This window comes from Helicoverpa zea, chromosome 30 (genome assembly GCF_022581195.2).
Source record: "Helicoverpa zea isolate HzStark_Cry1AcR chromosome 30, ilHelZeax1.1, whole genome shotgun sequence".
Classification (NCBI taxonomy): Eukaryota; Metazoa; Arthropoda; class Insecta; order Lepidoptera; family Noctuidae; genus Helicoverpa; species Helicoverpa zea.
In genome coordinates, this window is record NC_061481.1 from 4108625 (window position 1) to 4133300 (window position 24676).

The 24676-nt window shown below is 39.6% G+C and overlaps 2 protein-coding genes across 2 annotated transcripts; one reads left to right on the plus strand and one right to left on the minus strand.

Moving 5' to 3' along the window:
* Positions 1-318: 318 nt before the first annotated feature.
* Positions 319-8871, minus strand: LOC124644416 (collagenase-like). Its single transcript, XM_047183744.1, has 6 exons — positions 8686-8871; positions 6139-6267; positions 4828-4963; positions 4324-4416; positions 937-1136; positions 319-489 (listed from the first exon to the last, which is right to left on the minus strand). Exons 1-6 carry the CDS (start codon positions 8854-8856, stop codon positions 385-387), a joined length of 834 nt encoding a protein of 277 aa, XP_047039700.1. The 5' UTR covers positions 8857-8871; the 3' UTR covers positions 319-384.
* A 987-nt stretch (positions 8872-9858) lies between these two features.
* On the plus strand, positions 9859-23754 carry LOC124644414 (mitochondrial ribosome-associated GTPase 2). The gene is made up of 7 exons (XM_047183741.1): positions 9859-10190; positions 11408-11534; positions 16933-17060; positions 18197-18299; positions 21048-21131; positions 21731-21817; positions 22986-23754. Exons 1-7 carry the CDS (start codon positions 9921-9923, stop codon positions 23282-23284), a joined length of 1098 nt encoding a protein of 365 aa, XP_047039697.1. The 5' UTR covers positions 9859-9920; the 3' UTR covers positions 23285-23754.
* The last annotated feature ends 922 nt before the right edge of the window (positions 23755-24676 follow it).

Here is a 24676-nt window from a genome sequence, read left to right on the forward strand (position 1 = left end):
CGTGATTAAAAAACTAACCAAGTGCGAGTCAGACTCGCGCACGAAGTGTTCCGTACCATTATTTAGAAAACGGACAAAAAAATACGTTTGTTGTATGCTAGCCCACAAAAATATTTATTTTATTCTAGTTAGAAAATTTCAACCCTCTAACTATCACGGTTTATGAGATACAGCCTGGTGACTGACTTACGGACAGACGGACAGAGGAGCGAAACAATAGGGTCCCGTTTTACCCTTTTACCCAAAGGGTAAAACGGGACCCTAAAAAGGTCCAAGATTTTAGAAAGTGACAAGGAAGATGAAACAGTAAAACAAGACTTGTAATTCATGTATGAAAGGCTTTAAAACCTTTTATTTTTGTTTTCATTTATTAGTTTTACATGTTTACAAGAAGCTGTGAATCCAGTCGATGTAAGATGTGACTCGTGTGTATCCTGAAGGATAGCCTGCCTCGCAGCCATTAGTAGCTCCGAAAGATACCAGCCCGATCTGCAACAGAGGTGATGATGGAAATAACTCAAATCTTAGGAATATGAACGAAAAGGAGCTCATGGCTAAGTTACAGCCGCACGGATTGAGGTAGTTGAGAGAGCCTGTCGGAGCTGCGGGACTGTATAAAAGAGTTATTGCGGCCCTGGTATAGAAAGGGCTTCAGAAGAAACAGAGGTAGGCTTTAGTTAGTAAACTCTAAGGTCCTCTAAGGACTCTAAGTATCCGATAGTTAATGCTATCTGCCATAGAGAGAAAAAAAACATTTCTTTGCACAGATAAAGGCAGCTTATAACTTTGCCAGATATCGCTATCCAAGACCTGTGAAACCAAAAGTCATAGATTATCTGTCAGATATCTATCATTAACCGGAGAACCTAGCATCATACTCGCTCTTACGACGGTAAGTTTCTTTACAATACATAAAGCCATCTTCAAACATCTTACCAGCAAATCAGAGCTTCCCGAAAAGTATCTGATAATGAGCGGTGCGCCCGAGTCGCCGGTGCACGGCCCCCTCCCCCCCGCGCCGCTGGTACACATGACGTCACTCGTCACTAGAGAGCCGAACGATGAGGAACACTCCTCGTTGCTGATCACCTTCACGTACACGTCGCGGAGACCCTGGTCGTTCACTATTGGAGACTCTGCAGGTGAAAAGAGATAGATTAGTTAGAATATTTTAACTTGCTTCTGATAGAAGTTTTAGCCATGTGGCATGGGAAATACTCCTTGTAACCGGATAAAAAGTAGCTTATAGCTTTCCTCGATAAATGGGCTATGTAATACTGAAGTAATTTTTCAATTTCGGTGTAGTAGTGCACATGGGCGTAGCCACACTGGGGCAAGCTGGGGCACTTGCCCCACCCTGGGCCCTGGCTCTGACCTATAAGGTGTCTGATTAAACAATGTTTTTTTTACTTACTCTAACTAACAACATCAACAACATATGTACTATCCGTAAGTTCTTGCACAAAAAAAATTTCGACTTTGAAAAGAGCGCGATCAAAACAAAATGCACGCTCGAGTTCCCGAACGTGCGCGGTGCGCGCGTCATTTGAAAGCGAGCCGTATTCCCTAAAAGAATAGGTGCTATGTGGCGTAGCGAGCCGAGCCGTCCATCTAATCCAAAAAATAATGCATTGAAGGAGATGGAACTGGTAACTGGTAGATGTGATCAAAATTTCGGAAATGCAATTTTATCCTAGTGTAAAAACCGCTCTCGCTATTTTGCTTGCCCAGCCATGTACGACCTGGGGCAAGATTCTCCTAAGTTAATAATGTCAAAATTGAATAGAAATCGAATCGCAATATGATTGCAATAGCAGTTTTAGCCCTATCGGGCATTCTGCTACTAATATAAGAACAATCGTATTCCAACGACATTCGATTGGTTTGCGATTGGTCTGCTATTTTGGTGATTTTTGTCTATACGGTAACTACCGTATAATCATACTGCAATCGTAAATCATTTACATACAAAATGATTCATTATTGAATGACAGAAAAGGATAAAAACGTTTATTTCAAAGAAAAAATAGCGGAGTGCCACATACGCTTCAATCGTAATCGAGTCGTGATTGGATCGCAGTCGAATGTGAATCGTATGTTGCTTAAGTAAAATTAGGAGAATCGGGCCCCTGTACAATAGAACGATCGTTTAGCACAGTGGTTCTTAACCGGTGGTCCGCGGACCACTGCTGGTCCCTGGAGGCATTCCGAGTGGTCCGCGAAGCTTACGTTGCTATACGTTATCTAACTTTCTATGGCGAGCGAGGGGGTTTTCGTAGGGACGTAAATCGGGTGTGTCGTACCTAGTCCCCCCATTCATGAAAATGTATATTTGGGCGACATTTCACGTAGTTTTTGGCTTTGAGTCTTAAAAAATAATTAAAATTTCGCGCTCGCTTCGCTCGCGTATTCAGAAACTATATGCCCTTATTTTTGCATTTGTCAACAAACAAAAAGTTAAGTACGTTTGGGCTAAATTTTACGTAATATTTGGTTTAAGTCCGATAAATATTTTGAGCTCGCTTCGCTCGCCTATTTAGAAACTGTATGCCCTTATTTTTGTATTTGTCAACAAACAAAAAATTAAGTACGTTTGGGCAAAACGTTTTACGTAATATTTGGTTTAAGTCCGATAAAAATTTCACGCTCGCTTCGCTCGCGTATTCAGAAATTATATGCCCTTATTTTTGTATTTATCAAGAAACAAAAAGTTAAGTACGTTTGGGCTAAATTTTACGTAATATTTGGTTTCAGTCCGATAAAAATTTGACGCTCGCTTCGCTCGCGTATTCAGAAACTACATGCTCTTATTTTTGCATTTGTCAACAAACAAAAAGTTAAGTACGTTTGGGCTAAATTTTACGTAATATTTGGTTTAAGTCCGATAAAAATTTTGAGCTCGCTTCGCTCGCGTATTCAGAAACTATATGCCCTTATTTTTGCATTTGTCAACAAACAAAAAGTTAAGTACGTTTGGGCTAAATTTTACGTAATATTTGGTTTAAGTCCGATAAATATTTTGAGCTCGCTTCGCTCGCCTATTTAGAAACTGTATGCCCTTATTTTTGTATTTGTCAACAAACAAAAAATTAAGTACGTTTGGGCAAAACGTTTTACGTAATATTTGGTTTAAGTCCGATAAAAATTTCACGCTCGCTTCGCTCGCGTATTCAGAAATTATATGCCCTTATTTTTGTATTTGTCAACAAACAAAAAGCTAAGTACGTTTGGGCTAAATTTTACGTAATATTTGGCTTAAGTCCGATAAAAATTTCGCGCTCGCTTCGCTCGCGTATTCAGAAACTGTGTGCCCTTGCTTTTGGCTTTTGTCCTGTGTGTGATTGTTTATTTTCTGCACCTGAAACTATAAACCTCTCAAATTAAGAGATTAACGGCTCAAGATACAAAAAATTGGCTGCCCCACCCTGAGCCCAAAGCTGGCTACGCCCATGGTAGTGCATAAGATAAGTGTGTTCAAGCAAAAAAATGAACTCTTCAACTTCAGTTGTTGGTATTTCTAAGATGTCTACAATAATGTCTAAATACATAGCAAATGGGAAGTTTTGTTACTTCTTCTTGATGGAAGTGACTTTGTTACCTAGAGTACGATATTATATTTACATCAATATATATAAGCTTTAGAACTTACGAGATCTCTTTCCGGTCGTGTCGGATTGCTGACCCATCGGGTTATGAGAGTAAGGGAATAGGGAGTGCACCTGTGTCTGCGCAAATGCTCGTGCACTATAATATGTCACTGTTTCACTGTTTCACTCGGCTCGTTTTTTGGGTCAAAGTGCGCAGTCCTGTTTACTATATTATGTCTATGGTCCTGCGCCTGATCTCTTTCCGGTCGTGTCGGATTGCCGTCCCATCGCGCTATGAGAGTGAAGGAATAGTGTGTGCACCTGTGTCTGCGCAAATGCTCGTGCACTATAATATCGCTTTGTGGGTTTTCTTAAGCTTTCACAAAGCAGCCCGTAGTCTGGAAGTTGGTGATTGATTCACCCGTGCATCGGAGAGCACGTAAATGTCGGTCCTGCGCCTGATCTCCTTCCGGTCATGTCGAATTGCCGTCCCATCGGGTTATGAGAGTGAAGGAATAGGGAGTGCATCTGTGTCTGCGCAAATGCTCGTGCACTATAATATGTCCTGCGCAGCTGGCTGATCGCCTTAAATGAGAACAGCCGTCGTGGCCGAAATCGGCCGTGGACGCCATTAAATTAAACTATAATATGTCCTGCGCAGCTGGCTAATCTCCTTAAATGAGAACAGCCGCCGTGGCCGAAATCGGCCGTGGACGCCATTATTATTAGAACTTACTATCGCTCGTCTTCCCGAAGCCGATAGCTTCGGCTTTCCTCTCCACGAAGGTGTCGTTCATTCTATACGGCAGCGGGATCGGTTTGATGTAGTCTGAAAATATAGATATTACTTTTAACCGTGTAGTTGGAGCTTGTGTATATTAGAACAGTGTATTAAAAAATTAACAATCGCACGCTCAGAAATACATAAGCTGATTTGTTCAGATTTTACATTATTGCAATGTATTTCATGCTACCTAACGTTCAGGAAAGTTCATTCGATATTTACCAGCACTGGTAGACAGTAATGGATACCTCTTACAACAAGTATCGTTTCTTTATAAGTGGTCTTATGTGAAGAAACGATTCATTTTGCTTAATTCGTAGTTTAGCCAGGCCTCATAGGATTAATGTCAAAAACTATCGTTTGTGTCCGATTTCTATAATCTATCTAACCGATTTGCTTACTAGATATAGAAATTTGCCATTTTTGTCAAAGACTCATGTAGGAAACTAAACTCACAGCTGAAAGAGACGTAGGATATCTTCAACATGGCGATGTCATTGCGCAGGTTGTTAGGGTTGTATTCCGGGTGCAGCGTGACGGACGCATACTGGCGAGTGCCGCCTGAAAACAGCTTGATAGAGCCGAGGACTACCTGAGATAATACAATAAGGTTTAAATAGTCGCAGTTTTTCTGTATATAAGAAGGTAACTGGCGTGTGAGCGTACAAGTTTGTTGACGTAGGCATCGTTACACATATATTCAGAGCTTTTGACAATGGTCTGTTTCAAATCTGCTAACTTGTATCATTACCAGCGTATACTTGTTCATTTTAAAAAGGCTTATCCTTATAAGACGCCATCCTGACTCCTTCAGGGGCCCTTATTATTATTCTCCTAAGTTAATAATGTCAAAATTGAATAGAAATCGAATCGCAATAACAGTTTTAAGCATATCGGGCATTCCGCTACTAATATAAGACCAATCGTATTCCAACGACATTCGATTGGTTTGCGATTGGTCTGCTATTTTGGTGATTTTGGTCTACCTATACGGTAGTTTGCTCTGCAATCATATTGCAATCGTAAATCATTTGCAGACAAAATGATTCATTATTAAATGACAGAAAAGGATAAAAACGTTATTTCAAAGAAAAAAATTCGGAATGCCACATACGCTTCAATCGTAATTGAGTCGTGATTGGATCTCAGTCGAATGTGAATCGTGTGTTGCTTAAGTAAAATTAGTAGAATCGGGCCCCTGTTTGATCACGCTAGAACGCTACTCGTTAGAACGCGCAGTCACTATTGGACCATTTTGAAATATTCTTTTAGTGTTAGGTACATAGGATATTTTGCTTTTTATTCCAGTGTCGCGGACTATCCAGTGTTCAGTTGTAAGTTGTATAAGTTCCCACGGGATGCGGGAGAAACTATTCTGTCTAAAAGTAGTAGTTATAATTACTTATCCTTCGCTTCGTCATTATAGTTAAAGAGGCTGCTAGCTAACATGTACCTTGATACTAATATCAAACTGAGAGTAGTAAATCTGTCTACCTTTTTTTTTTTCCGACGTTAAAAATCATCAAATGACCCCTCCCGCTGTGGGTTAGCAGCGGTGAGGGAGTGTCAGACTCTTACTGACTAAAAACCGTCGTGTTCCGTCATAGGCCTTTTATGTACCAGGGCCGCGGTATCTCTTTCGAACAACCCGCAGCCCAAAATCTGTCTACCTCAGGTCCATTCTCCAGTTTGCACTACACAAGGGTGTTTCTTAGGTGTTTCAGCCCACACAGCACTATGGATATAACCTTCGAACCCTAGACTTACCAGAATACTGCTGGCTTTCGACTGACCGTCCCACCAGCACTGAGCCGCAGTCACCACGTGATAGTGACTCAGCAAACTGCCTCCACACACTGATGTCTGGTCGTTAGTCAGCGTCACCACGAGTCCTGCCTGTGAGCATGAAGTGGAAGGTAAGTGAAGAGATATACGAGAAAATGTATGGAATTCCTGATTCTAGATGTCACGATGTTATGATAGTCGAGTTTCGACCATGAATCACTTAAATATTTTATTTAATTTAATTAACAACATGAAACTATATGTATATAGACTAATACATATCTATACATATAATAAATCTGTAAAAAAACTGTGTCTGTACATTGAATATATTAAAAAAATAATAATTGGGTGGGGTTTAGAAACAGTAATGGAGCACAAATCCAAAAAAAAAATTTTGTCTGTATGTCTGTATGTCTGTATGTCTGTATGTCTGTATGTCTGTTTGTTTGTACACGCTAATCTTCGGAACTACTGGACGGATTTCAATGATTTTTTCTTTGTTGTATCGGTATAAAGTCGGGGCAACATATAGGCTATAATTCATCTTCGAAACTTGAAGACCTGGTGCAGAACTGCAACAGATCAGCAAAACTATAAGAGATACAAAAATGGTGCCATGGCAAAAATTGTTCCACGTGATGAGCATTTTCGGTTGAGAGAATAAATTTGAAGATCTGGAACACCTGATGTGGAACCCCAAGAGCCCAGCTACACTGTAGCATATACGGGTATGACGTTTTAGCAAAAGTTGTTCAATCTGATAAGCACTCTCTGTTGACTTATAAAAAATGAAGATCTAAAACACCTGGTGTGGAACCCCAAGAGCCCAGCTACTCTGTAGCATATACGGGTATGACGTTTTAGCAAAAGTTGTTCTATCTGATAAGCACTCTCTGCTGACTTATAAAAAATGAAGATCTAAAACACCTGATGTGGAACCCCAAGAGCCCAGCTACTCTGTTGCATATACGGGTATGACATTTTAGCAAAAGTTGTTCAATCTGATAAGCACTCTCTGTTGACTTATACAAATTGAAGATCTAAAACACCTGATGTAGAACTCCAGAAGCCCAGCTAGACTATAGCATATAAAGGTATGACGTTTTAGCAAAAGTTGTTCAATCTAATAAGCACTCTCTATTGACCTATAAAAATCGAAGATCTGGAACACCTGATGCGGAACTTCAAGAGCCCAGCTACACGATAGCATAGGTACATAGGAATACCGTTTTAGCAAAAGTTGTTCAATCTGATGAGCACTCTCTGTTGACTTACAAAAATCGAAGATCTAAAACATCTGAAGTTGAACTCCAAGTACACTTGAAATGACGTTTTAGCAAAAGTTGTTCGATCTGATGTATATTTTCTGTTGACTTATGAGAATCGAAGATCAGAAACAACTGATGTGGAAATGAAAGCTATCTCTAATTTCACTGTATAATGATATAATAAGCTGCAAGTACCTCCAAGCGGTGAAGGCGGTAATAGTTTAGAACAGGCTTTCAATGGTGATGGTAGGTATATCATCGTCAATTTTACTCTTTTACTACAAAACTTTATAGAATGAATGTTCGAGTTTTAATGCTATTTGAGTGTTGTATTCTTTTCCATTTATCTTCATGACAGGGTAGCCTACTCAGTACCGCGGGGGACGAGGGGGCAGGCAGCTAGATTTTAATTAATCAGGTATCATCATCCTCCGAGCCTTTTTCCCAACTATGTTGGGGTCGGCTTCCAGTCTAACCGGATTCAGCTGAGTACCAGTGCTTTACAAGAAGCGACTGCCTATCTGACCTCCTCAACCCAGTTATCCGGGCAACCCGATACCCCTTGGTTAGACTGGTGTCAGACTTACTGGCTTCTGACTACCCGTAACGACTGCCAACGAACGAAACACAGTTATTGGTTTCAAAACCGGTCATTGGTGGCCAAAATATTCTTAGAAAGTACATACGAACTAAGAAAAGTTGCATTGGCAAGTACTTGCCAGACCTGGAATCGCAGTCACACACTCATACTTGAGAGATTGGTTCTCTAAACACTAGGTCACCACTACTTTGTTATTTAAGGGTCCGTTCAGAAAAACCACTTAAATGCGGACTAATTAGAATCACTACTTTTATCCCTATGGTCACGCCTATTGCGCTTTAGTTCTTAGCGTTTTGTTTAGTCTGCTGTGCTTTTGCCGTTGACGTACAAAAGTGAAATTTATGGAACGTTTCGAATGATTTTGCGTATACTGTTGTTTGCCCGTCAACGGGCCCTTTAAATTCAACATCAGACGATCCAGATCTTTAATTTTGCTGACCCCGCAGTCGCTGGCATAAGGGACAGGATCCGCGTACGAAGTCGCGGGCAGAAGCTAGTTCTACATAAAACGAATTGTCAGCATCGTGTTACGCTGCATATTTCAATAATAATTTAAATCTTAAGGTGTCTGTAAGTTTCAGTCTGGAAAGCTATACCTATTAATATCGTCATTATCACTGCGCAATAATCTTTAAAATAAAACTAGCCTAAACTCACCAAAAACGGATGCTCCCCTAAATACGACGCTAACCCTCCAACAACTCTCATGGATTCGGAGCGCTGTATGGCAGCCGCAGCCGGCACCCCCACGCGCTGGTGGTATCTGGGAGCCACCTCCTCACCAACCGCCAAGCTGAGGACACAGACCAACACTACCACAGCCTTCATGTTGCTAAATGTGGTGGGTAGTAGTGAGAGCCTTTATAAATAAGTGGATTACTTAATTAATATTGTAAATGGGAATGTGTGTCTATTTGTTTGTCACGCGGTTAAATGGCTAAATTGTGATGAAAGGGGTAAGAGACAATTCTAATACCGGGGTTTAGGAAGAACTTCCGACTCACTGCTGATCAGATGGAAGAAAGCATAATGGAATAGATCGTAAAACAGGGTTAGTGAAACCGCGTGGTAAAGTAAGTTGATTAATTGATGAAAACTATCGAGGAATGATAAGGTATAAGTGTCGCGGGAACTTTACAGAATTGAGTGTTTTCAGAAGTGAGTTGTCATCAATATATTTTTATTTGCTATATATAGAGTCATTGCAAGGAGCACACATTAATACATACGATTCATGTTCCACTTTTCAATGTCAGGTGCTATGACTGTTTATTACGGGATTTCTCTCATTTCAGTTTATACGTGGTGGTGCAGTCGCTGCATCTGAATATAGTAGATTATTTAACAGCACTTAAATAACTAAATATAATAGGTATCTATTTTACAAAAGAACTCAGATTTATTATTTTCCTCATTTAAATCTAAAACTGTTCTAATAATTTGTCTAAGCATAAAAGCACTCGTGGAGATAACGTATAAGGAGTACTTCATCTGAAGTATTTTGCCGAAGATGTTAAGACACGTGAGAAAGTAATTGAAAACATGTTATTGTGACGCACGTAGCAAATCTTTGAAATAATGTAGACGGCTCGTAACCCCTTCCTTACGTGGAAGCATTAACCTTGCATTTCTTTATATTATATGGCCTGCCTAAGGCTAGTATATAATAATGGCTTGATTTAAATATCGCTTTATGCAAATCACATCATTATTTCTTGCGTAAATAATGACGTGTGAATCAACCGAGCCAATTTCACTCTCAAGTTTCTTTTGACTAAAGTCCAAGTATCCAAATCTCAACTGTCATGCTTCTATTCTCTGGTCAAATGTCAAAAAGTGACATAACTTTCACAACATGAACATAACCTAGAAAACCAACACAAAACACAAAAATGCGTCTAATAAACTTATTTAAATCGTTAACACTTACCTCTCAAGTGAAAATCATACGTTTAAGTTCTGATTACGCGCCAAAAGCTCTTCGCAGCTTGAAGGCAAAGTCTACGCGGAATACGGTGCAATATTACGTTGATTCCTACCGGGTTCGTGCTGTCGGTGGCTCTGGTGGAGATGGTTGCATATCCTTCCTCAGTGCGTGGTGTAAGGACCACGCCGGGCCTGACGGAGGCGATGGCGGGAACGGCGGACATGTTATATTTCAGGTTTGGTGATATACAAACTTTTTGGTGTGTTGATATCTTGTTGTCTCAGATTGCTAAGTAAAACAATGTTTATGAAACTTTCTAGGGTTGCATCAGTTATTGTAATGCTCTGACTGTAAGAGTTCCAACTATTGAAACCCTATACCAAACAAAAGACAATGTTTTTAGGGTTCCGTACCCAAAGGGTAAAACGGGACCCTATTGTTTTCGCTCCTCCGTCCGTCCGTCTGTCACCAGGCTGTATCTCATAAACCGTGATAGTTAGAGAGTGAAAATTTTCACAGATGATGTATTTCTATTGCTGCTATTACAACAAATACTGAAAACTAGAATAAAATAAATATTTTGGGGGCGCTCATTTAGTTATAATATATAAAGAAAATAGACAAACAAGGTTCTAAATTTATTAACCGACTTCCCAAAAAGGAGGAGGTTCTCAATTCGGCTGGTACGTTTTTTTTTTTTGTTACTAACTATAAAAAAATAGGATATATAAAAAATAATCTACAAAAGTAACTAGCTTAGCATAAAATCCTTAGATTAACTCTATGTTGATTGCAAAGGTACCACCCTTCTAGATTATTCGTTTCAATTTGGAGAAAGAGCGTTCTCCGCTACAGTTAGTTATCATCTTGCTTAAAAATATTCTCAATGAAATTTCTACGTTAGGAAATGTGTCTTCAATTTTGTTTTGCTTTAATAAATTGTGTAAAATCTTTTGCAAAAAAAACGGGCTCCTTTACACTGTTAGGTGCTTCATTTTCATTTATTTTGAATAGTTTAAAACAAACATACAGCCACATATTTTTTACACCAATAGATATTGTCTGTTTCCCATCACGGACCCATCTGTCAAAAAGTTCAAGCTATGTAATTGTACAAAGTACCTATAGCTATGCGCATGCGGCAAACTAAAGCTAATAAGCGTAGGTATTGTAGTAGGTCATTATCATCAGATTTTTCAAAATTAATGTTTTTCGGTAAAACCTAGATATCAGTTATCATTTGGTAATCTGGCAGGAACTAGGGGGCCCCATTCGATCGCGGGGCCCTGGGCACGTGCCCATAGTGCCCAGTGGAGAAGAGGGGCCTGTATATATGATCTAGTTATGGAAAGTAGTCTGGTTATAAACAGGTAGTTTACAATATATCTGTGGTTGTCCTTTTAAAAACAATTCTGATTACCCTTTATTAATCCCACTGTATCTATGTTCCAGGCTACGTACTCCTGCAAGAGCCTGAACCACTGCAAGTCGGTGGTGCAGGCTGCTCACGGAGAGAAGGGTTACAATAAGGACTGCTGCGGCAAAAACGCTCAGCACGTAGTCGTGCCTGTGCCTCTAGGTACAATTTATTCATCTGCCTGTTCCCAACTGTGTCTATGTCGGGGTCAGTTTCCAGTCTACCAGATGTAGCCAAGTACCAGTGTTTTACAAGGAGCAACTGCCCTATCTGACCTCCTCAACCCAGTAACCTGGGCAACCTGATAACCCTTGGTTAGACTGTAGTCAGACTTACTGGCTTCTGACTACCCGTGACAACCAAAGATGTTCAAATGACAGCCGCAACTCCTCATTTCCGAAACACATAGAACATTCATAATTTCAAGATGGCCACACGACCGACGGCATCAAACGTTGTTTACAGTGGCTGTTTACGTAGTTAATCCTACTAATATAATTAACTTTGACTGCCTCGTTGGTCTAGTGGTCGCAAGCGCGGCTGCTGTGCTCGAGGTCTCGGGTTCGATTCCCGGGTCGGGCCGAAATCGCTTTGTGGGTTTTCTTAAACTTTCACAAAGCAGCCTGCAGGCTGGAAGTTGGTGATTGATTCACCCGTGCATCGGAGAGCAGGTAAATGTCGGTCCTGCGCCTGATCTCTTTCCGGTGGTGTCGGATTGCCGTCCCATCGGGTTATGAGAGTGAAGGAATAGGGAGTAAACCTGTATCTGCGCAAATGCTCGTGCACTATAATATGTCCCGCGCAGCTGGCTGATCTCCTTAAATAAGAGAACAGCCGCCGTGGCCGATGTCGGCCGTGGACGCCATTATTATAATTACCAATTATTTTATATCCGGGCACAGGAAGTAGTACCCCTCTTGAACCACTAACAGCACCCATTATAACTATATCGGGTGTGTCGTTCATAATCACATTAAATGAAATACTGGTTAATATATGTCGATTAACACAAAGATAAAAGAAAAATACGTAAAAATAAAAAAATGTTTTTTTCAAACAAAGTAAATGGAATAAAAATGTGCAAAAATTAAAACACCATATAAAAGTCAGTCATTTCCATAGACATAATATTAGTAAACAGGACTGCGCACATAAACCCAAAAAACGAGCCGAGTGAAACAGTTAGCACGGAGGCTGTCTGTCCCTTTCTAATAGGGTGACTATGAGATTAAGCTATGTGAGACAAATCCGAATTTGCTAAGATTATTAAACGCAGATTGGTATTGAAGTTTTAACTTACGCAGTTTGTGACCTTAAGATACTTATAAAGGCTTTTAATAATTAGCGGGAATTAGCAGTATAAAAGCAGGAAGATTCGAAATGAAGACTGTTTTTTTTAAACGGTTTTATTTAGCTTACCCCGTTTGTTTTATTTATTATTTATTCATTCTTGGGTCAAAGGACATTGGGCAGATTGGTATACCCCACCAATAGCAATGTCATACATATCATTGGATAGGCCTTTTTATGTAGAACAACATTTACTATGACGGCTTTGCTGAAATGTTTGTCCGTTCTGAGATATAGATCAAAAACTGTGCAAAAGTTAAACTAAAGTTAACTTAATAATCTATTGATATCTCAAGTTTTTAGAGGAAAAACTAAGTTCCACTAAGTGTAAGTCCCTGAATCCTACCCGCTGTGCCCGTTAGGGTCCATAATTCTTACTGTTATTTAGCATTTCAACCTTACACCGCACCGTACCAACTGGATATTGGGCATAATGATAAACCCCACCAATAACAAAGTCATGCATATCATTGGATAGGTCTTTTTAACTGGAACAACATTTACTATGACAGCTTTGTTCTATTGTTTGTCCGTTCTGAGATATGGCTAAAAAACAATGCTAATCAACACTGTAATCTGATTTTCTTTGAAAAATAACACCAATGTCTTTCTTTTTTTAATTTTTTAATAATCGTTATGTAAGTCGTGGTGGCCTTGTCGGTAAAGAACCAACCTGTCAAGTGCGCGGGTTCGATTCCAGGTCAGGCAAGTACCAATGCAACTTTTTTAGGTTTGTATGTACTGTCTACCTAAGTGTATCTTGGACACCAATGACTGTGTTTCGGAGGGCACGTTAAACTGTAGGTTCCGGCTATCATTGAACATCCGTGGCTGTCATTGCGGGTAGTCATAATTCAGTAAGTCTGACACCAGTCTAACCAAGAGGTATTGAATTGCCCGGGTAGCTGGGTTGAGGAGGTCAGATAAGCAGTCACTCCTTGTAAAACACTCTGCTGCATTTATGTACTTTAGAATGAGAAAGATTTAATGATCATGAGAAAGAGAAACTCTTGTCTGAGTAACAGCCACATGTGTCGATCGATCATAAGGATCATAAGCAATCGCTTGGTGCGGTCGGTCCATGGTCATGCATGGGTAACAATAGAAGACAGAGAGACTGGCAACTAATCTTACTAAGAGGTATCGACTTGCCCAGATTACTGCGGTAAGGAGATCAGATAGGCAATTACATCCGGTTAGACTGGAAGCCGACTGCAAGATAGCTGGGAAAAGGCTAATAAGAATATATTGAATTATTTAAATGTACAAAGTAAAGTATTAACGAAATGTGGATTATTCTTATATTCATATCGTCTATTTCAGTCCGCAATGTACAGTATAAGGTGGAACGCTAAACATAATAACAAATGCAGACTTTGTACAGCATGCAGGATATGCTCGGCATTTCTCTGAGGGATCGCATCAGAAATGAGGTAATCCGTCAGAGAACCAAGGTCATCGATATAGCCCACCGAATCAGCAAGCTGAAGTGGCAGTGGGCCGGCCATATTAGCCGAAGAACCGATAACCGTTGGGGTAAACGAGTTCTAGAGTGGAGACCACGCCTCGGCAAACGTAGTGTAGGACGTCCTCAGGCACGGTGGAGTGATGACTTGCGCAAGACGGCTGGCAGGAGCTGGATGCGAGAAGCCGAAAATCGATCTCAGTGGCGTGCACTTGGAGAGGCCTATGTCCAGCAGTGGACTGCGATAGGCTGATGATGATTTTATCTATATCTCAGAACGGACAAACAATAGAACAAAGCTGTCATAGTATCTAAATGTTGTTCCAGTTAAAAAGACCTATCCATCGATATGTATGACTTTGTTATTGGTGGGGTTTATCATTATGCCCAATATCCAGTTGGTACGGTACCTATAAGGTTGAAATTATACGGTATAGTAACAATTATGGACTCTAACGGGCACAGCGGGTAGGACTCAGGAGACTTACAATTAGTGGAACTTAGTTTTTCCTCTAAAAACTTGAGATATCAATAGATTATTAAGTTAACTTTAGTTTAACTTTTGCACAGTTTTTGATCTATATCTCAGAACGGACAAACATTTCAGCAAAGCCGTCATAGTAAATGTTGTTCTACATAAAAAGGCCTATCCAATGATATGTATGACATCGCTATTGGTGGGGTATACCAGGTCCCATACATTTGTGTCCATTGTCCTTTAGTAATTCAAATTTCACCCTCTTCCTGTCAACCGAAATTTTGTATACACCTTTAATTCCGATGACAATACAATATAGTAATATCGATAACATTATAAATCCAATATGGCCGCCGGCACAAAATGGCGGATAACGTAGATTTTATCAATCCCATCAATATGGGTATCAAATGAAAGGGCTCAACAAGCAGAATACAATATATTATAAAAAATTGAAATCCAAGATGGCGGCCGCTACAAAATGGCGGATAACGTAGGTTTTATCAATCCCATCAATATGGGTATCAAATGAAAGTTCTCAACCAGTAGAATACAATGTACTATATAAAATTAAAATCCAAGATGGCGGCCTCTACAAAATGGCGGATAACGTAGGTTTTATCAATCCCATCAATATGGGTATCAAATGAAAGGGCTCAACAAACAGAATACAATATACTATAAAAAATTAAATCCAAGATGGCGGCCGCTATAAAATGGCGGATAACGTAGGTTTTATCAATCCCATCAACATGGGTATCAAATGAAAGGTCTCAACAAGTAGAATACAATTTACTATGCAAAATTGAAATCTAAGATGGCCGCCGCTACCAAATGGCTGATAACAATTTTTTATCAATCCCACCAATACGGGTATCAAATGAAAGGGCTTCACAAGTAGAAAACTGTCAGTAACTCCAGCGGGGCCCAACAGGGCCAAGGCCTGCCTGGGCTGCGAGATTGTTCGAAAGAGTTACCGCGGCCCTGGTACATAAAAGGCCTACGACGGAACAAAACGGTTTCTAGTCAAGAGTCTGACACTCCCTCACCGCTGCTGACCCACAGCAGGAGAGGTCATGTGATGATTTTTGGGGTTGTTAAAAAAAAAAGTATCTGGAAGGGCTATGTATTGAGGAATTAGATTGTAATAAATTGTCAGGTAAGAGACCGTGTAATAATGATACACTAAATGAATTAGATAGAATGAGGAATATTCGGTACGCATTTTCATTAAATACTAAAAACTAGAAAATAAAAAATCGGTAAAAAAACTTTTAAGTTAAACGGTTTTATCTTATGTGCACTGAAAACTAGAAAATAAATTATAGCGACCCAAAAAATGAAAAAAAGCGACATAAATGGCTCAGCAGTCCAGTCTATATATGAAGTAGAAATACAAAAAAAATCGGTAAAAAAACTTTTAAGTTAAACGGTTTTATCTTATGTGCACTGAAAACTAGAAAATAAAAAAATAGTTACTTACCTGTCAACCTACGTAGGTGGTCCCGGTCATATTAAACTAAAATAAAAACGTGGGGCCCATTAACTATTGCTGTAGTACTTTCTTCTAGAGGTATAATAGGTGTGGATTGCATCGACTTACTATAATCGTAACTGGAGATTTTGACAATCAATAATCAGCCGTAGCGGCTTCACCAGCGAACGCCGAGCTCATGATCTACCAAAGTATAAAGATATGCTTTGCCATAGGTAGGATTTCACAGGGGCCCCACGTTTTTATTTTAGTTTAATATGACCGGGACCACCTACGTAGGTTGACAGGTAAGTAACTAATATGTGATTCAATTGTTTTTTTGGGAAGACAAAACTGTTGATCACAACATTTTTTTATGCTGGAAAGAGACAAACGGCCTCCGTTCTAACTATCCCTCTCGGCTCGGATTTGCCTCTGTGTATTATGCAACAAATTTAGTACCTTATTGCGTTGGAATAGAGTTCATTTTCGTAAATATATATTTTGAGCGTGCGCAATCTTGTTTATTATATTACATCTATGGTCATTACAAACAACTGAAATTCTCCCTTGAAAACTGACAGCTGTCAACTGATCAAAACATACGATACTTCTGCTGCTGCTGCTTTACACATGATGTTGTAAATTATAAAAACGAAAAATGACTCCTGTGGTTAAACCACTGAATGGATTAGGTTATTTTTTTTTACAATTCGCCATAGAATATCATAAAGTATATGCGATATGATTTAATGTGATTGTGAACGACACACCCGATACAACATTATTGCAGGTACTATAATCCGCGACGCTTCCGGCCGCGTAGTGGGTGACTTGAACTCGGAAGGCGTGATGTTCGTGGCGGCGCGCGGTGGCTCGGGCGGCAGGGGGAACAAGTTCTTCCTCACTGACACTGAACAGGTTAGACTGAGAGCCCTGCCACCAATGGCGACGTCGCCAGCTGCGTATCCAAGCAGTTAATATTGAAATGTATGGTTCCTAACTCAATTGGCGACGGTTTGGCAACGTCGCCAAATTGGAAGCGTGGCTGCGAGCTACAGTTCTCTACGTGGCTTCTGGATACTTTGGCAGCTTGGGGACGATGCCACGGCTGCCACTATATTGTACACGGTACAGCGCACCTCCCTCACTCAGTCGCCAATGTGGTCGCCAGTCAGCGTGCGATTTCTTCAGCGACGATGTAAACAACTGACTGTCGAGACGCCATGGCCACTCGAATTGGCGACCTTTGGAAGCCAGAAGTAGCCAGGCCTGCGCCGCTGGCGATGTCACCATGGCGTCTCAATGAGGCAGAGCTCAGACTTTGATACTTTTAGTGGCAACCTGAGGCTTGGTGACCTAGTGGGTAAAGAACCAACCTCTCAAGTATGAATGTGTGGGTCCCAGGGGCTCGAACAATTGATATCCAACTAACATTCAATCATGACCCAGTTACGATCGAAGCGTAAGAAAGAAAGAAAAATAATTTATTTTTGCGCAGACGCACACTTATACACACATTGAGAAATGTATGTGTATAACATAATGCGTATGTGGCATTCCGCTTTTTTTGTTGTTTTAAATAAACGTTTTTTATCCTTTTCTGTAATTCAATAATTAATCATAATGTCTTCAAATGATTTACGATTGCAGACTACCCTATAGTAGACCAAATAGAAAACCAATGAAATGTCATTGGAATACGATTGGTCTTATATTAGTAGCAGAATGCCAAGATTAAAACTGCTATTGTGATTCAGTTATTATTCAATTTTCACATTATTGAAATGAAATCGTTTATTTTGCAAGTTGGGCATTACATCACTTTTACACGTCATTTTAAGAACGCTGGTGTTGGCATTTCCTAACTGACTGATCCCTGAGAAGAAACGCCGAAACAAATTCAAGGGTCATAGTCTCCTTTAAAGTCCAAACATAACTTTAACTTAACATTAACTAACCAGAATCGAGCCCTTAGTGACAGAAATCATAATTTGGTACTTAAATCCTCCTTCCAAATAGGCTAGGCAGATGATTAACCCACTACATTGTTTCAGGCTCCTAGTGTAGCGGAATTAGGTGCAGTCGGTGAAACTAACGTGTATACTTTGGAAGTTCGCTCCATGGCGCATATAGGACTCATCGGCTTTCCTAACGCTGGTGAGTTATAATATACAACATGTAACTTAATTAACGCACATCCTGAAATTAGTTTGTTCAGAATCGTTTACTGAATCGATTTATAACATTTTTAATATAGGTAATTTTTTATCCCAAAAATAATTAAAACTACGGAAATTATTGTCATATTAACCCTGTACAGTCTAAACAAATTCAAATAGACCGCAACTCAAAGTAATACTTCGTATAGTAAGACTTCGTGTATTGTCGGCTTTTTCCGTAGTTTCGTTATGTTGTGTCGAGTCGAGCGGCGCGCGGTGCGATATTTGCGTGCGTAGTAGTATGACCAAAAAGTTCTCCAAGAATTGGTATAACTAATTTAGTAAATAACAATGCATATACATGTTAAATTAGAAATTCAGTGTATGTATTATGATTATAACAAAATATTCTAATTGGGGTGTTTGAGGGTGTGCGTTAATTACGTTACATGTTGTATAAGGTACATAATTGTATACAAAAAAAAAATTCTAATAACTAACTATTTAACTAATCTAAACTAAGTAATATTATAAAAGTGAAAGTAACTCTGTCTGCCTGTCTTTCTGTCTGTTCTCCACGCCTAAACTACTGAACCGATTTGTGTGAAATTTGGTACAGACATAGTTTGGGACTTGAGAAAGGACATAGGATAGTTTTTATTACAAAAGATAAAAAATAAAATAAAATTTATTCCGGACATACAGCGCCATCTATTGGTCAAACCAAAACTCTGCCGGATGTCACTATTCTACGTGAACGAAGTCGCGGGCCAAAGCTAGTATGTAATACATAAAATATGCCACATTAAACACTCAGTGAGCTTCCTCCTCTCTCCCACTATTATATGCTGGGCCCGACAGGGTCCATAATTGTGACATACATTACCTGTTTACCAACACATCTAAACATTCATCAACCTCCGAGCCTTTTCCCAACTATGTTGGGGTCGGCTTCCAGTCTAACCGGATTCAGCTGAGTACCAGTGCTTTACAAGAAGCGACTGCCTATCTGACCTCCACAACCCAGTTGCCCGGGCAACCCAATACCCCTTGGTTATACTGGTGTCAGACTTACTGGCTTCTGACTACCCGTAACGACTGCCAAGGATGTTCAATGACAGCCGGGACCTACAGTTTAACGTGCCAACAAAACATTATGGTATGCATTCAAGTAGTGAGTATTGAGTTTTTTAACCATGGAGAAAAAAATGACTAGCGGAGGTGCCATAACGGAAAATCGCCTGAGAAAGTAGCGCGACAACATGAATTTGAGCTAGAAGGCGATCTAACTGCATTCTAGCATCTCCGCTCATCTTTCTTTAGTCTGTGTTCCTAACACATACGTGCTCTTGTGTGCCCTGTAAAAATTGACCTCCAACATTTTTGTAACGATTTGTTGCGAAATAATCAAATGTTCCTTTTGGAATAAACTCTCGGAAAAAGTACCCTGTGTCAGGTCAAAATGTGAATCAATTTAATGACAGACTTGATAAACATTTAATTCTAAACAAAATATGGAGAACAGCTTGATAGAGATATCTAATACTAACCTAATTTAGTTTTTTTATTGTTTAAGTACTTGTTTTTATCAATTTTATAAAACAGTTGCTCCATAAGACTGCTTCCAATCGGCTATTTTGAAACTCTTTATCATTTTTAGAGTACCTACACTGCAAACTTTTAGTACCGTAATAATAAGTTTGGGCTCATAAATCAGCATGAAGATGAATGGATACGCACATTACACAGATCTGGGGCCCGATTCTCCTAAGTTAATAATGTCAAAATTAATTAGAAATTGAATAGCAATAGCAGTCTTAACCATATCGGGCATTCTGCAACTAATATAAGACCAATCATATTTCAACGACATAAACTCTCAAAACTCAAAATATTTATTTGCATGTTAAGGTTTTTCATGTTGACATTCGATTGGTTTGCGATTGGTCTGGTATATTATAGTGATTTTGGTCTATACGGTAGTTTGCTCTACAATCATATTGTAATCGTAAATCATTTGCAGACAAAATGATTCATTATTAAATGATAGAAAAGGAAAAAACGTTTATTTCAAAGAAAAAATAGCGGAATGCCACATTCGCTTCAATCGTAATTGAGTCGTGATTGGATCGCAGTCGAATGTGAATCGTAAGTCACTTAAGTACAATAAGGAGAATCGGGACCCAGGTATTTACCCGGTATCAGAACTACTGAAAACTGATTGGAACCAAGATTTTATTTGAATAAAAATCGATCGTCGGCCGTCTGTTTAGTTTGCAGTGTACATCCTACAGCTAAAAAAAAAATGATGATGTAGAAGTGTTTGATACTTACATACGATACCAGTAATCCAGTGCCTCGTTGGTCTAGTGGTCGCAAGCGCGGCTGCTGTGCTCGAGGTCGGCTCGAGGCTCGAAATCGCTTTGTGGGTGTTCTTAAACTTTCACAAAGCAGTCCGTAGTCTAGAAGTTGGTGATTGATTCACCCGTGCATCGGAGAGCACTTAAATGTCGGTCCTGCGCCTGATCTCTTCCCGGTCGTGTCGGATTGCCGTCCCATCGCGCTATAAGAGTGAAGGAACAGTGAGTGCACCTGTGTCTGCGCAAATGCTCGTGCACTATAATATGTCCTGCGCAGCTGGCTGATCTCCTTAAAATGAGATCAGCCGCCGTGGTCGAAATCGGCCGTGGACGCCATTATTATAACGCCTAACATATTGATTTAGTAATACATATCAATGTTCTAGGTAAGAGCACGTTACTCCGAGCGCTGACTCGCGCGCGGCCTACCGTGGCGCCCTACCCCTTCACCACGCTACGCCCACATATCGGTGAGTAGAATATATTCTATGGGCCTTAGATACCTGAGACAAATCCTCATCTTCCGAGCCTTTTCTCAACTATGTTGGGATCGGCTTCCAGTCTATCCTGATTCAGCTGAGCACCAGTGTTTTAAAAGTAGCGACTGCCTATCTGACTTCCCCAACCCAGTTACCGTTAGTTACGTTAAAAAAAAGCTACTTTTAACCTATACTAGGGTTACCCGCGTTCCGGGGGAACCACTTCCCGTACGTAGATAAAATATAGCCTATGTCACTCGGGCATATTGTAGCTTCCCAGCAGTGAATGTTTTTTTTTTTCAAATCGAACCGATTTGTATTTTTTGAGTAGTTTCGGAGCCTCTCTTGGAACAAAAAATCAAAAAATATTTTCCTCACCCGCGTCCCAGAACTACATCCCTTGCCCGGGCAGGAAATAGCCTATATGCTAAGTATTCTATCAGAGTAATATTAAGGCTACTTTTAAGCTATATTACTGCAAAGTTTTACCAAAATACGTTCAGCCGTTTGCACTTCAAGAAGTTACAAACACACTCGCAAACATTCGCTTTTATAATATTTTAGTGATGCTAATAATATTTTTGTTGCAGGCATGGTGCCGTACGATGATTATGAACAAGTAGCCATAGCGGATCTACCGGGTTTGATTCCCGGCTCGCACAAGAACTACGGTCTAGGTAAGTTATAGAAATAAAACTCATTATCATCCTCAGAGCCTTTTTCCCAACTATGTTGGGGTCGGCTTCCAGTCTAACCGGACGTAGCTGAGTACCAGTACTTTACAAGGAGCGACTGCCCTATCTGACCTCCTCAACCCAGTTACCCGGGCAACCCAATACCCCTGGTTAGACTATTGTCAGATTTACTGGCTTCTGACTACCCGTAACGATTGTCAAGGATGTTCAGTGACAGCCGGGACCTACAGTTTAACGTGCCATCCGAAACACAGTCATTGGTGTCTAAGATATACTTAGAAAGTACATACAAACTTAGAAAAGTTGCATTGGTACTTGCCTGACCTGGGGCCCGGTTCTCCTAAGTTAATAATGTCAAAATCGAATCGCAATATGATCGCAATAGCAGTTTTAACCATATCGGGCATTCTGCTACTAATAAAAGACCAATCGTATTCGATTGACATTTGATTGGTGTGCGATTGGTCTCCTATTTTGGTGATTTTGGTCTATACGGTAGTTTGCTGTACAATCATTTTGCAATCGTAAATCATTTGCAGATAAAATGATTCATTATTGAATGACAGAAAAGGATAAAAACGTTTATTTCAAAGAAAAAATAGTGGAATGCCACATACGCTTCAATCGTAATCGAGTTGGGATTGGATCTCAGTCGAATCGAGTCGAACGTGAATCGTATGTCGCTTAAGTAAAATTAGGAGAATGGGGCCCCTGGAATCTAAACCGCGCCCTGATACTCGAGAGGTTGGTTCTTTGCCCGCTAGGCCACCACGGTCCACGACTTCACGATTAGATTATATTTTTTAACAAAAACACCGATTTTTATTATTGAAAACACTCTTATATTAGCTTCACATGTAACTATGTATGTAAAAAAATCTTGGAATCTTAATTTGCCCCACTTCCCGGTCTTCGATTAGGATGAAAATTTGCACACGCTCCGAGTTCTGATGACAATACATGACTAGCGTGTTTTTTTATCCTTACTACAAAAACTTAAACATCTGTTGAACACTTGTCTAAAAAAAGTGTGGCTGCAATATTTACCTTATTTCATCGTCATATTCTGACATTTTAGACAAGTGTTCAACAGACGTTTAAAAGTTTTTGTGGTACGACGGTTAGTTTTTAAACTATTTTTGTTTTCCAGGCATCCAATTCCTTCAACATGCGGAACGTTGCAGGGGCCTTATCTACCTACTTGACGCTACAAATGACCCCGTCACTCAGTATAACACTCTATCCTACGAGTTACAACAGTATAATGCTAATTTCACCAACAGAAAGGCTTGTGTTGTCATAAACAAAATAGATTTAGATGAAGGGAGAAGGGTTTATGATGAAATTAAGACATCTATGGATGTTATAGGTATATCGGCAAAGACGGGACTCAATTTGAGCGAGCTCTTGAGGGTAGTCAGGGAAATGTATGATGGGGAAGAGAGATGAAAAGTTAGGTTATTTATCCAAACTAATATTATAAATGCGATGTCTGTTACGCTTTCACGTCTAAACCACTGAACGGATTTAAATAAAATTTGGTACAGAGATAAGATAAGAACATATTCTTTCTCAAGGTCAGTTCTATCTCAAAAATCTCAAAAATTCGGAATTTTGAAGAATTCTCTTGGAAACACGATATAACCGAACTCTACGCGGGCGAAAGCACAGATTCTCGAAAGCTAGTAGTGAAATATTTTTGTTACCAAAAAGTTTTTATGTGTTTTTGTCGTCTATAGTCCATTTGTAAGCGTTTAACCTTAGGAAAACAAACTTGGTGAGGACTTTTTATGAAAAACGTAATTATAAAAAAAAAACGGCGAAGTGCGAGTTGGACTCGCGCACGAAGGGAAATCACGTTTGTTGTTTGGGAGCCCTCCAAAATACAAGCTGTTGATTTGCATCCGTGCCATATTCAAGGAGGTAATTATGCTAATGATTCTCGACCCAAATCAACAAATAAATTGGTACGTAATTTTTTTTCGGCATTCCGTAAATGTCATCTAGCCTTATTTAAACTTGGCGCGTATGTTACTGGCGTTAAAACCGTGCTGCGCCCTCACACAAACGCAAACACAAAGCATACGTAACGATCATTCATAAATTTCATTCATAAAATTGGATTACTTCTGAAATACCACGACATTACAATGACAAAAAAAGCAGTGCATATTAGCTATTTCCCGTCTACTGTAATTCCAATCGATTATTTACGTATTTTATGTCCTCCTCCTGAACTATGACACAAATGCAAATCAACACCTTGTATTTATTTTATCCTAGTTTTCAGTATTTGTTGTTATAGCGGCAACAGAAATACATCATCTGTGAAAATTTCAACTCTCTTACTATCATGAGATACAGCCTGGTGACAGACGGACGGACGGACAGAGGACATGACTGTTTACACAAACAATCACACAAGCCGGACAAGCCGTTTTCGAGATAAGCAAGTTCAAACTTCAGTTTCGCAATATTAAGTACCTAAAGATTGATAAAATGAGACGCAATTTTCTGTTTTTTGAAAACATGGTAAGATTTTTTTAAATTATTTGAATACCTAAATAACTAAGTAGGTAATTTAGTTATTTAGTTATGGGTAGTAATAAACCGAGTGACTGTAAATTACAATTTTAAGTGTCAAAATTAATTAATTTGGGTTATATAATTACTAAGTGAGCGACTGACTGTGAGTGACGAAAAATCAACAGAATAGTATCTTACAAACATTAATTTGAGTTACTGAAAATGTAAAATGAGCAGCTTCATAATATTTGAGCGACTTAACAGAATAGTATCTTACAAACATTAATTTGAGTTACTGAAAATGTAAAATGAGCA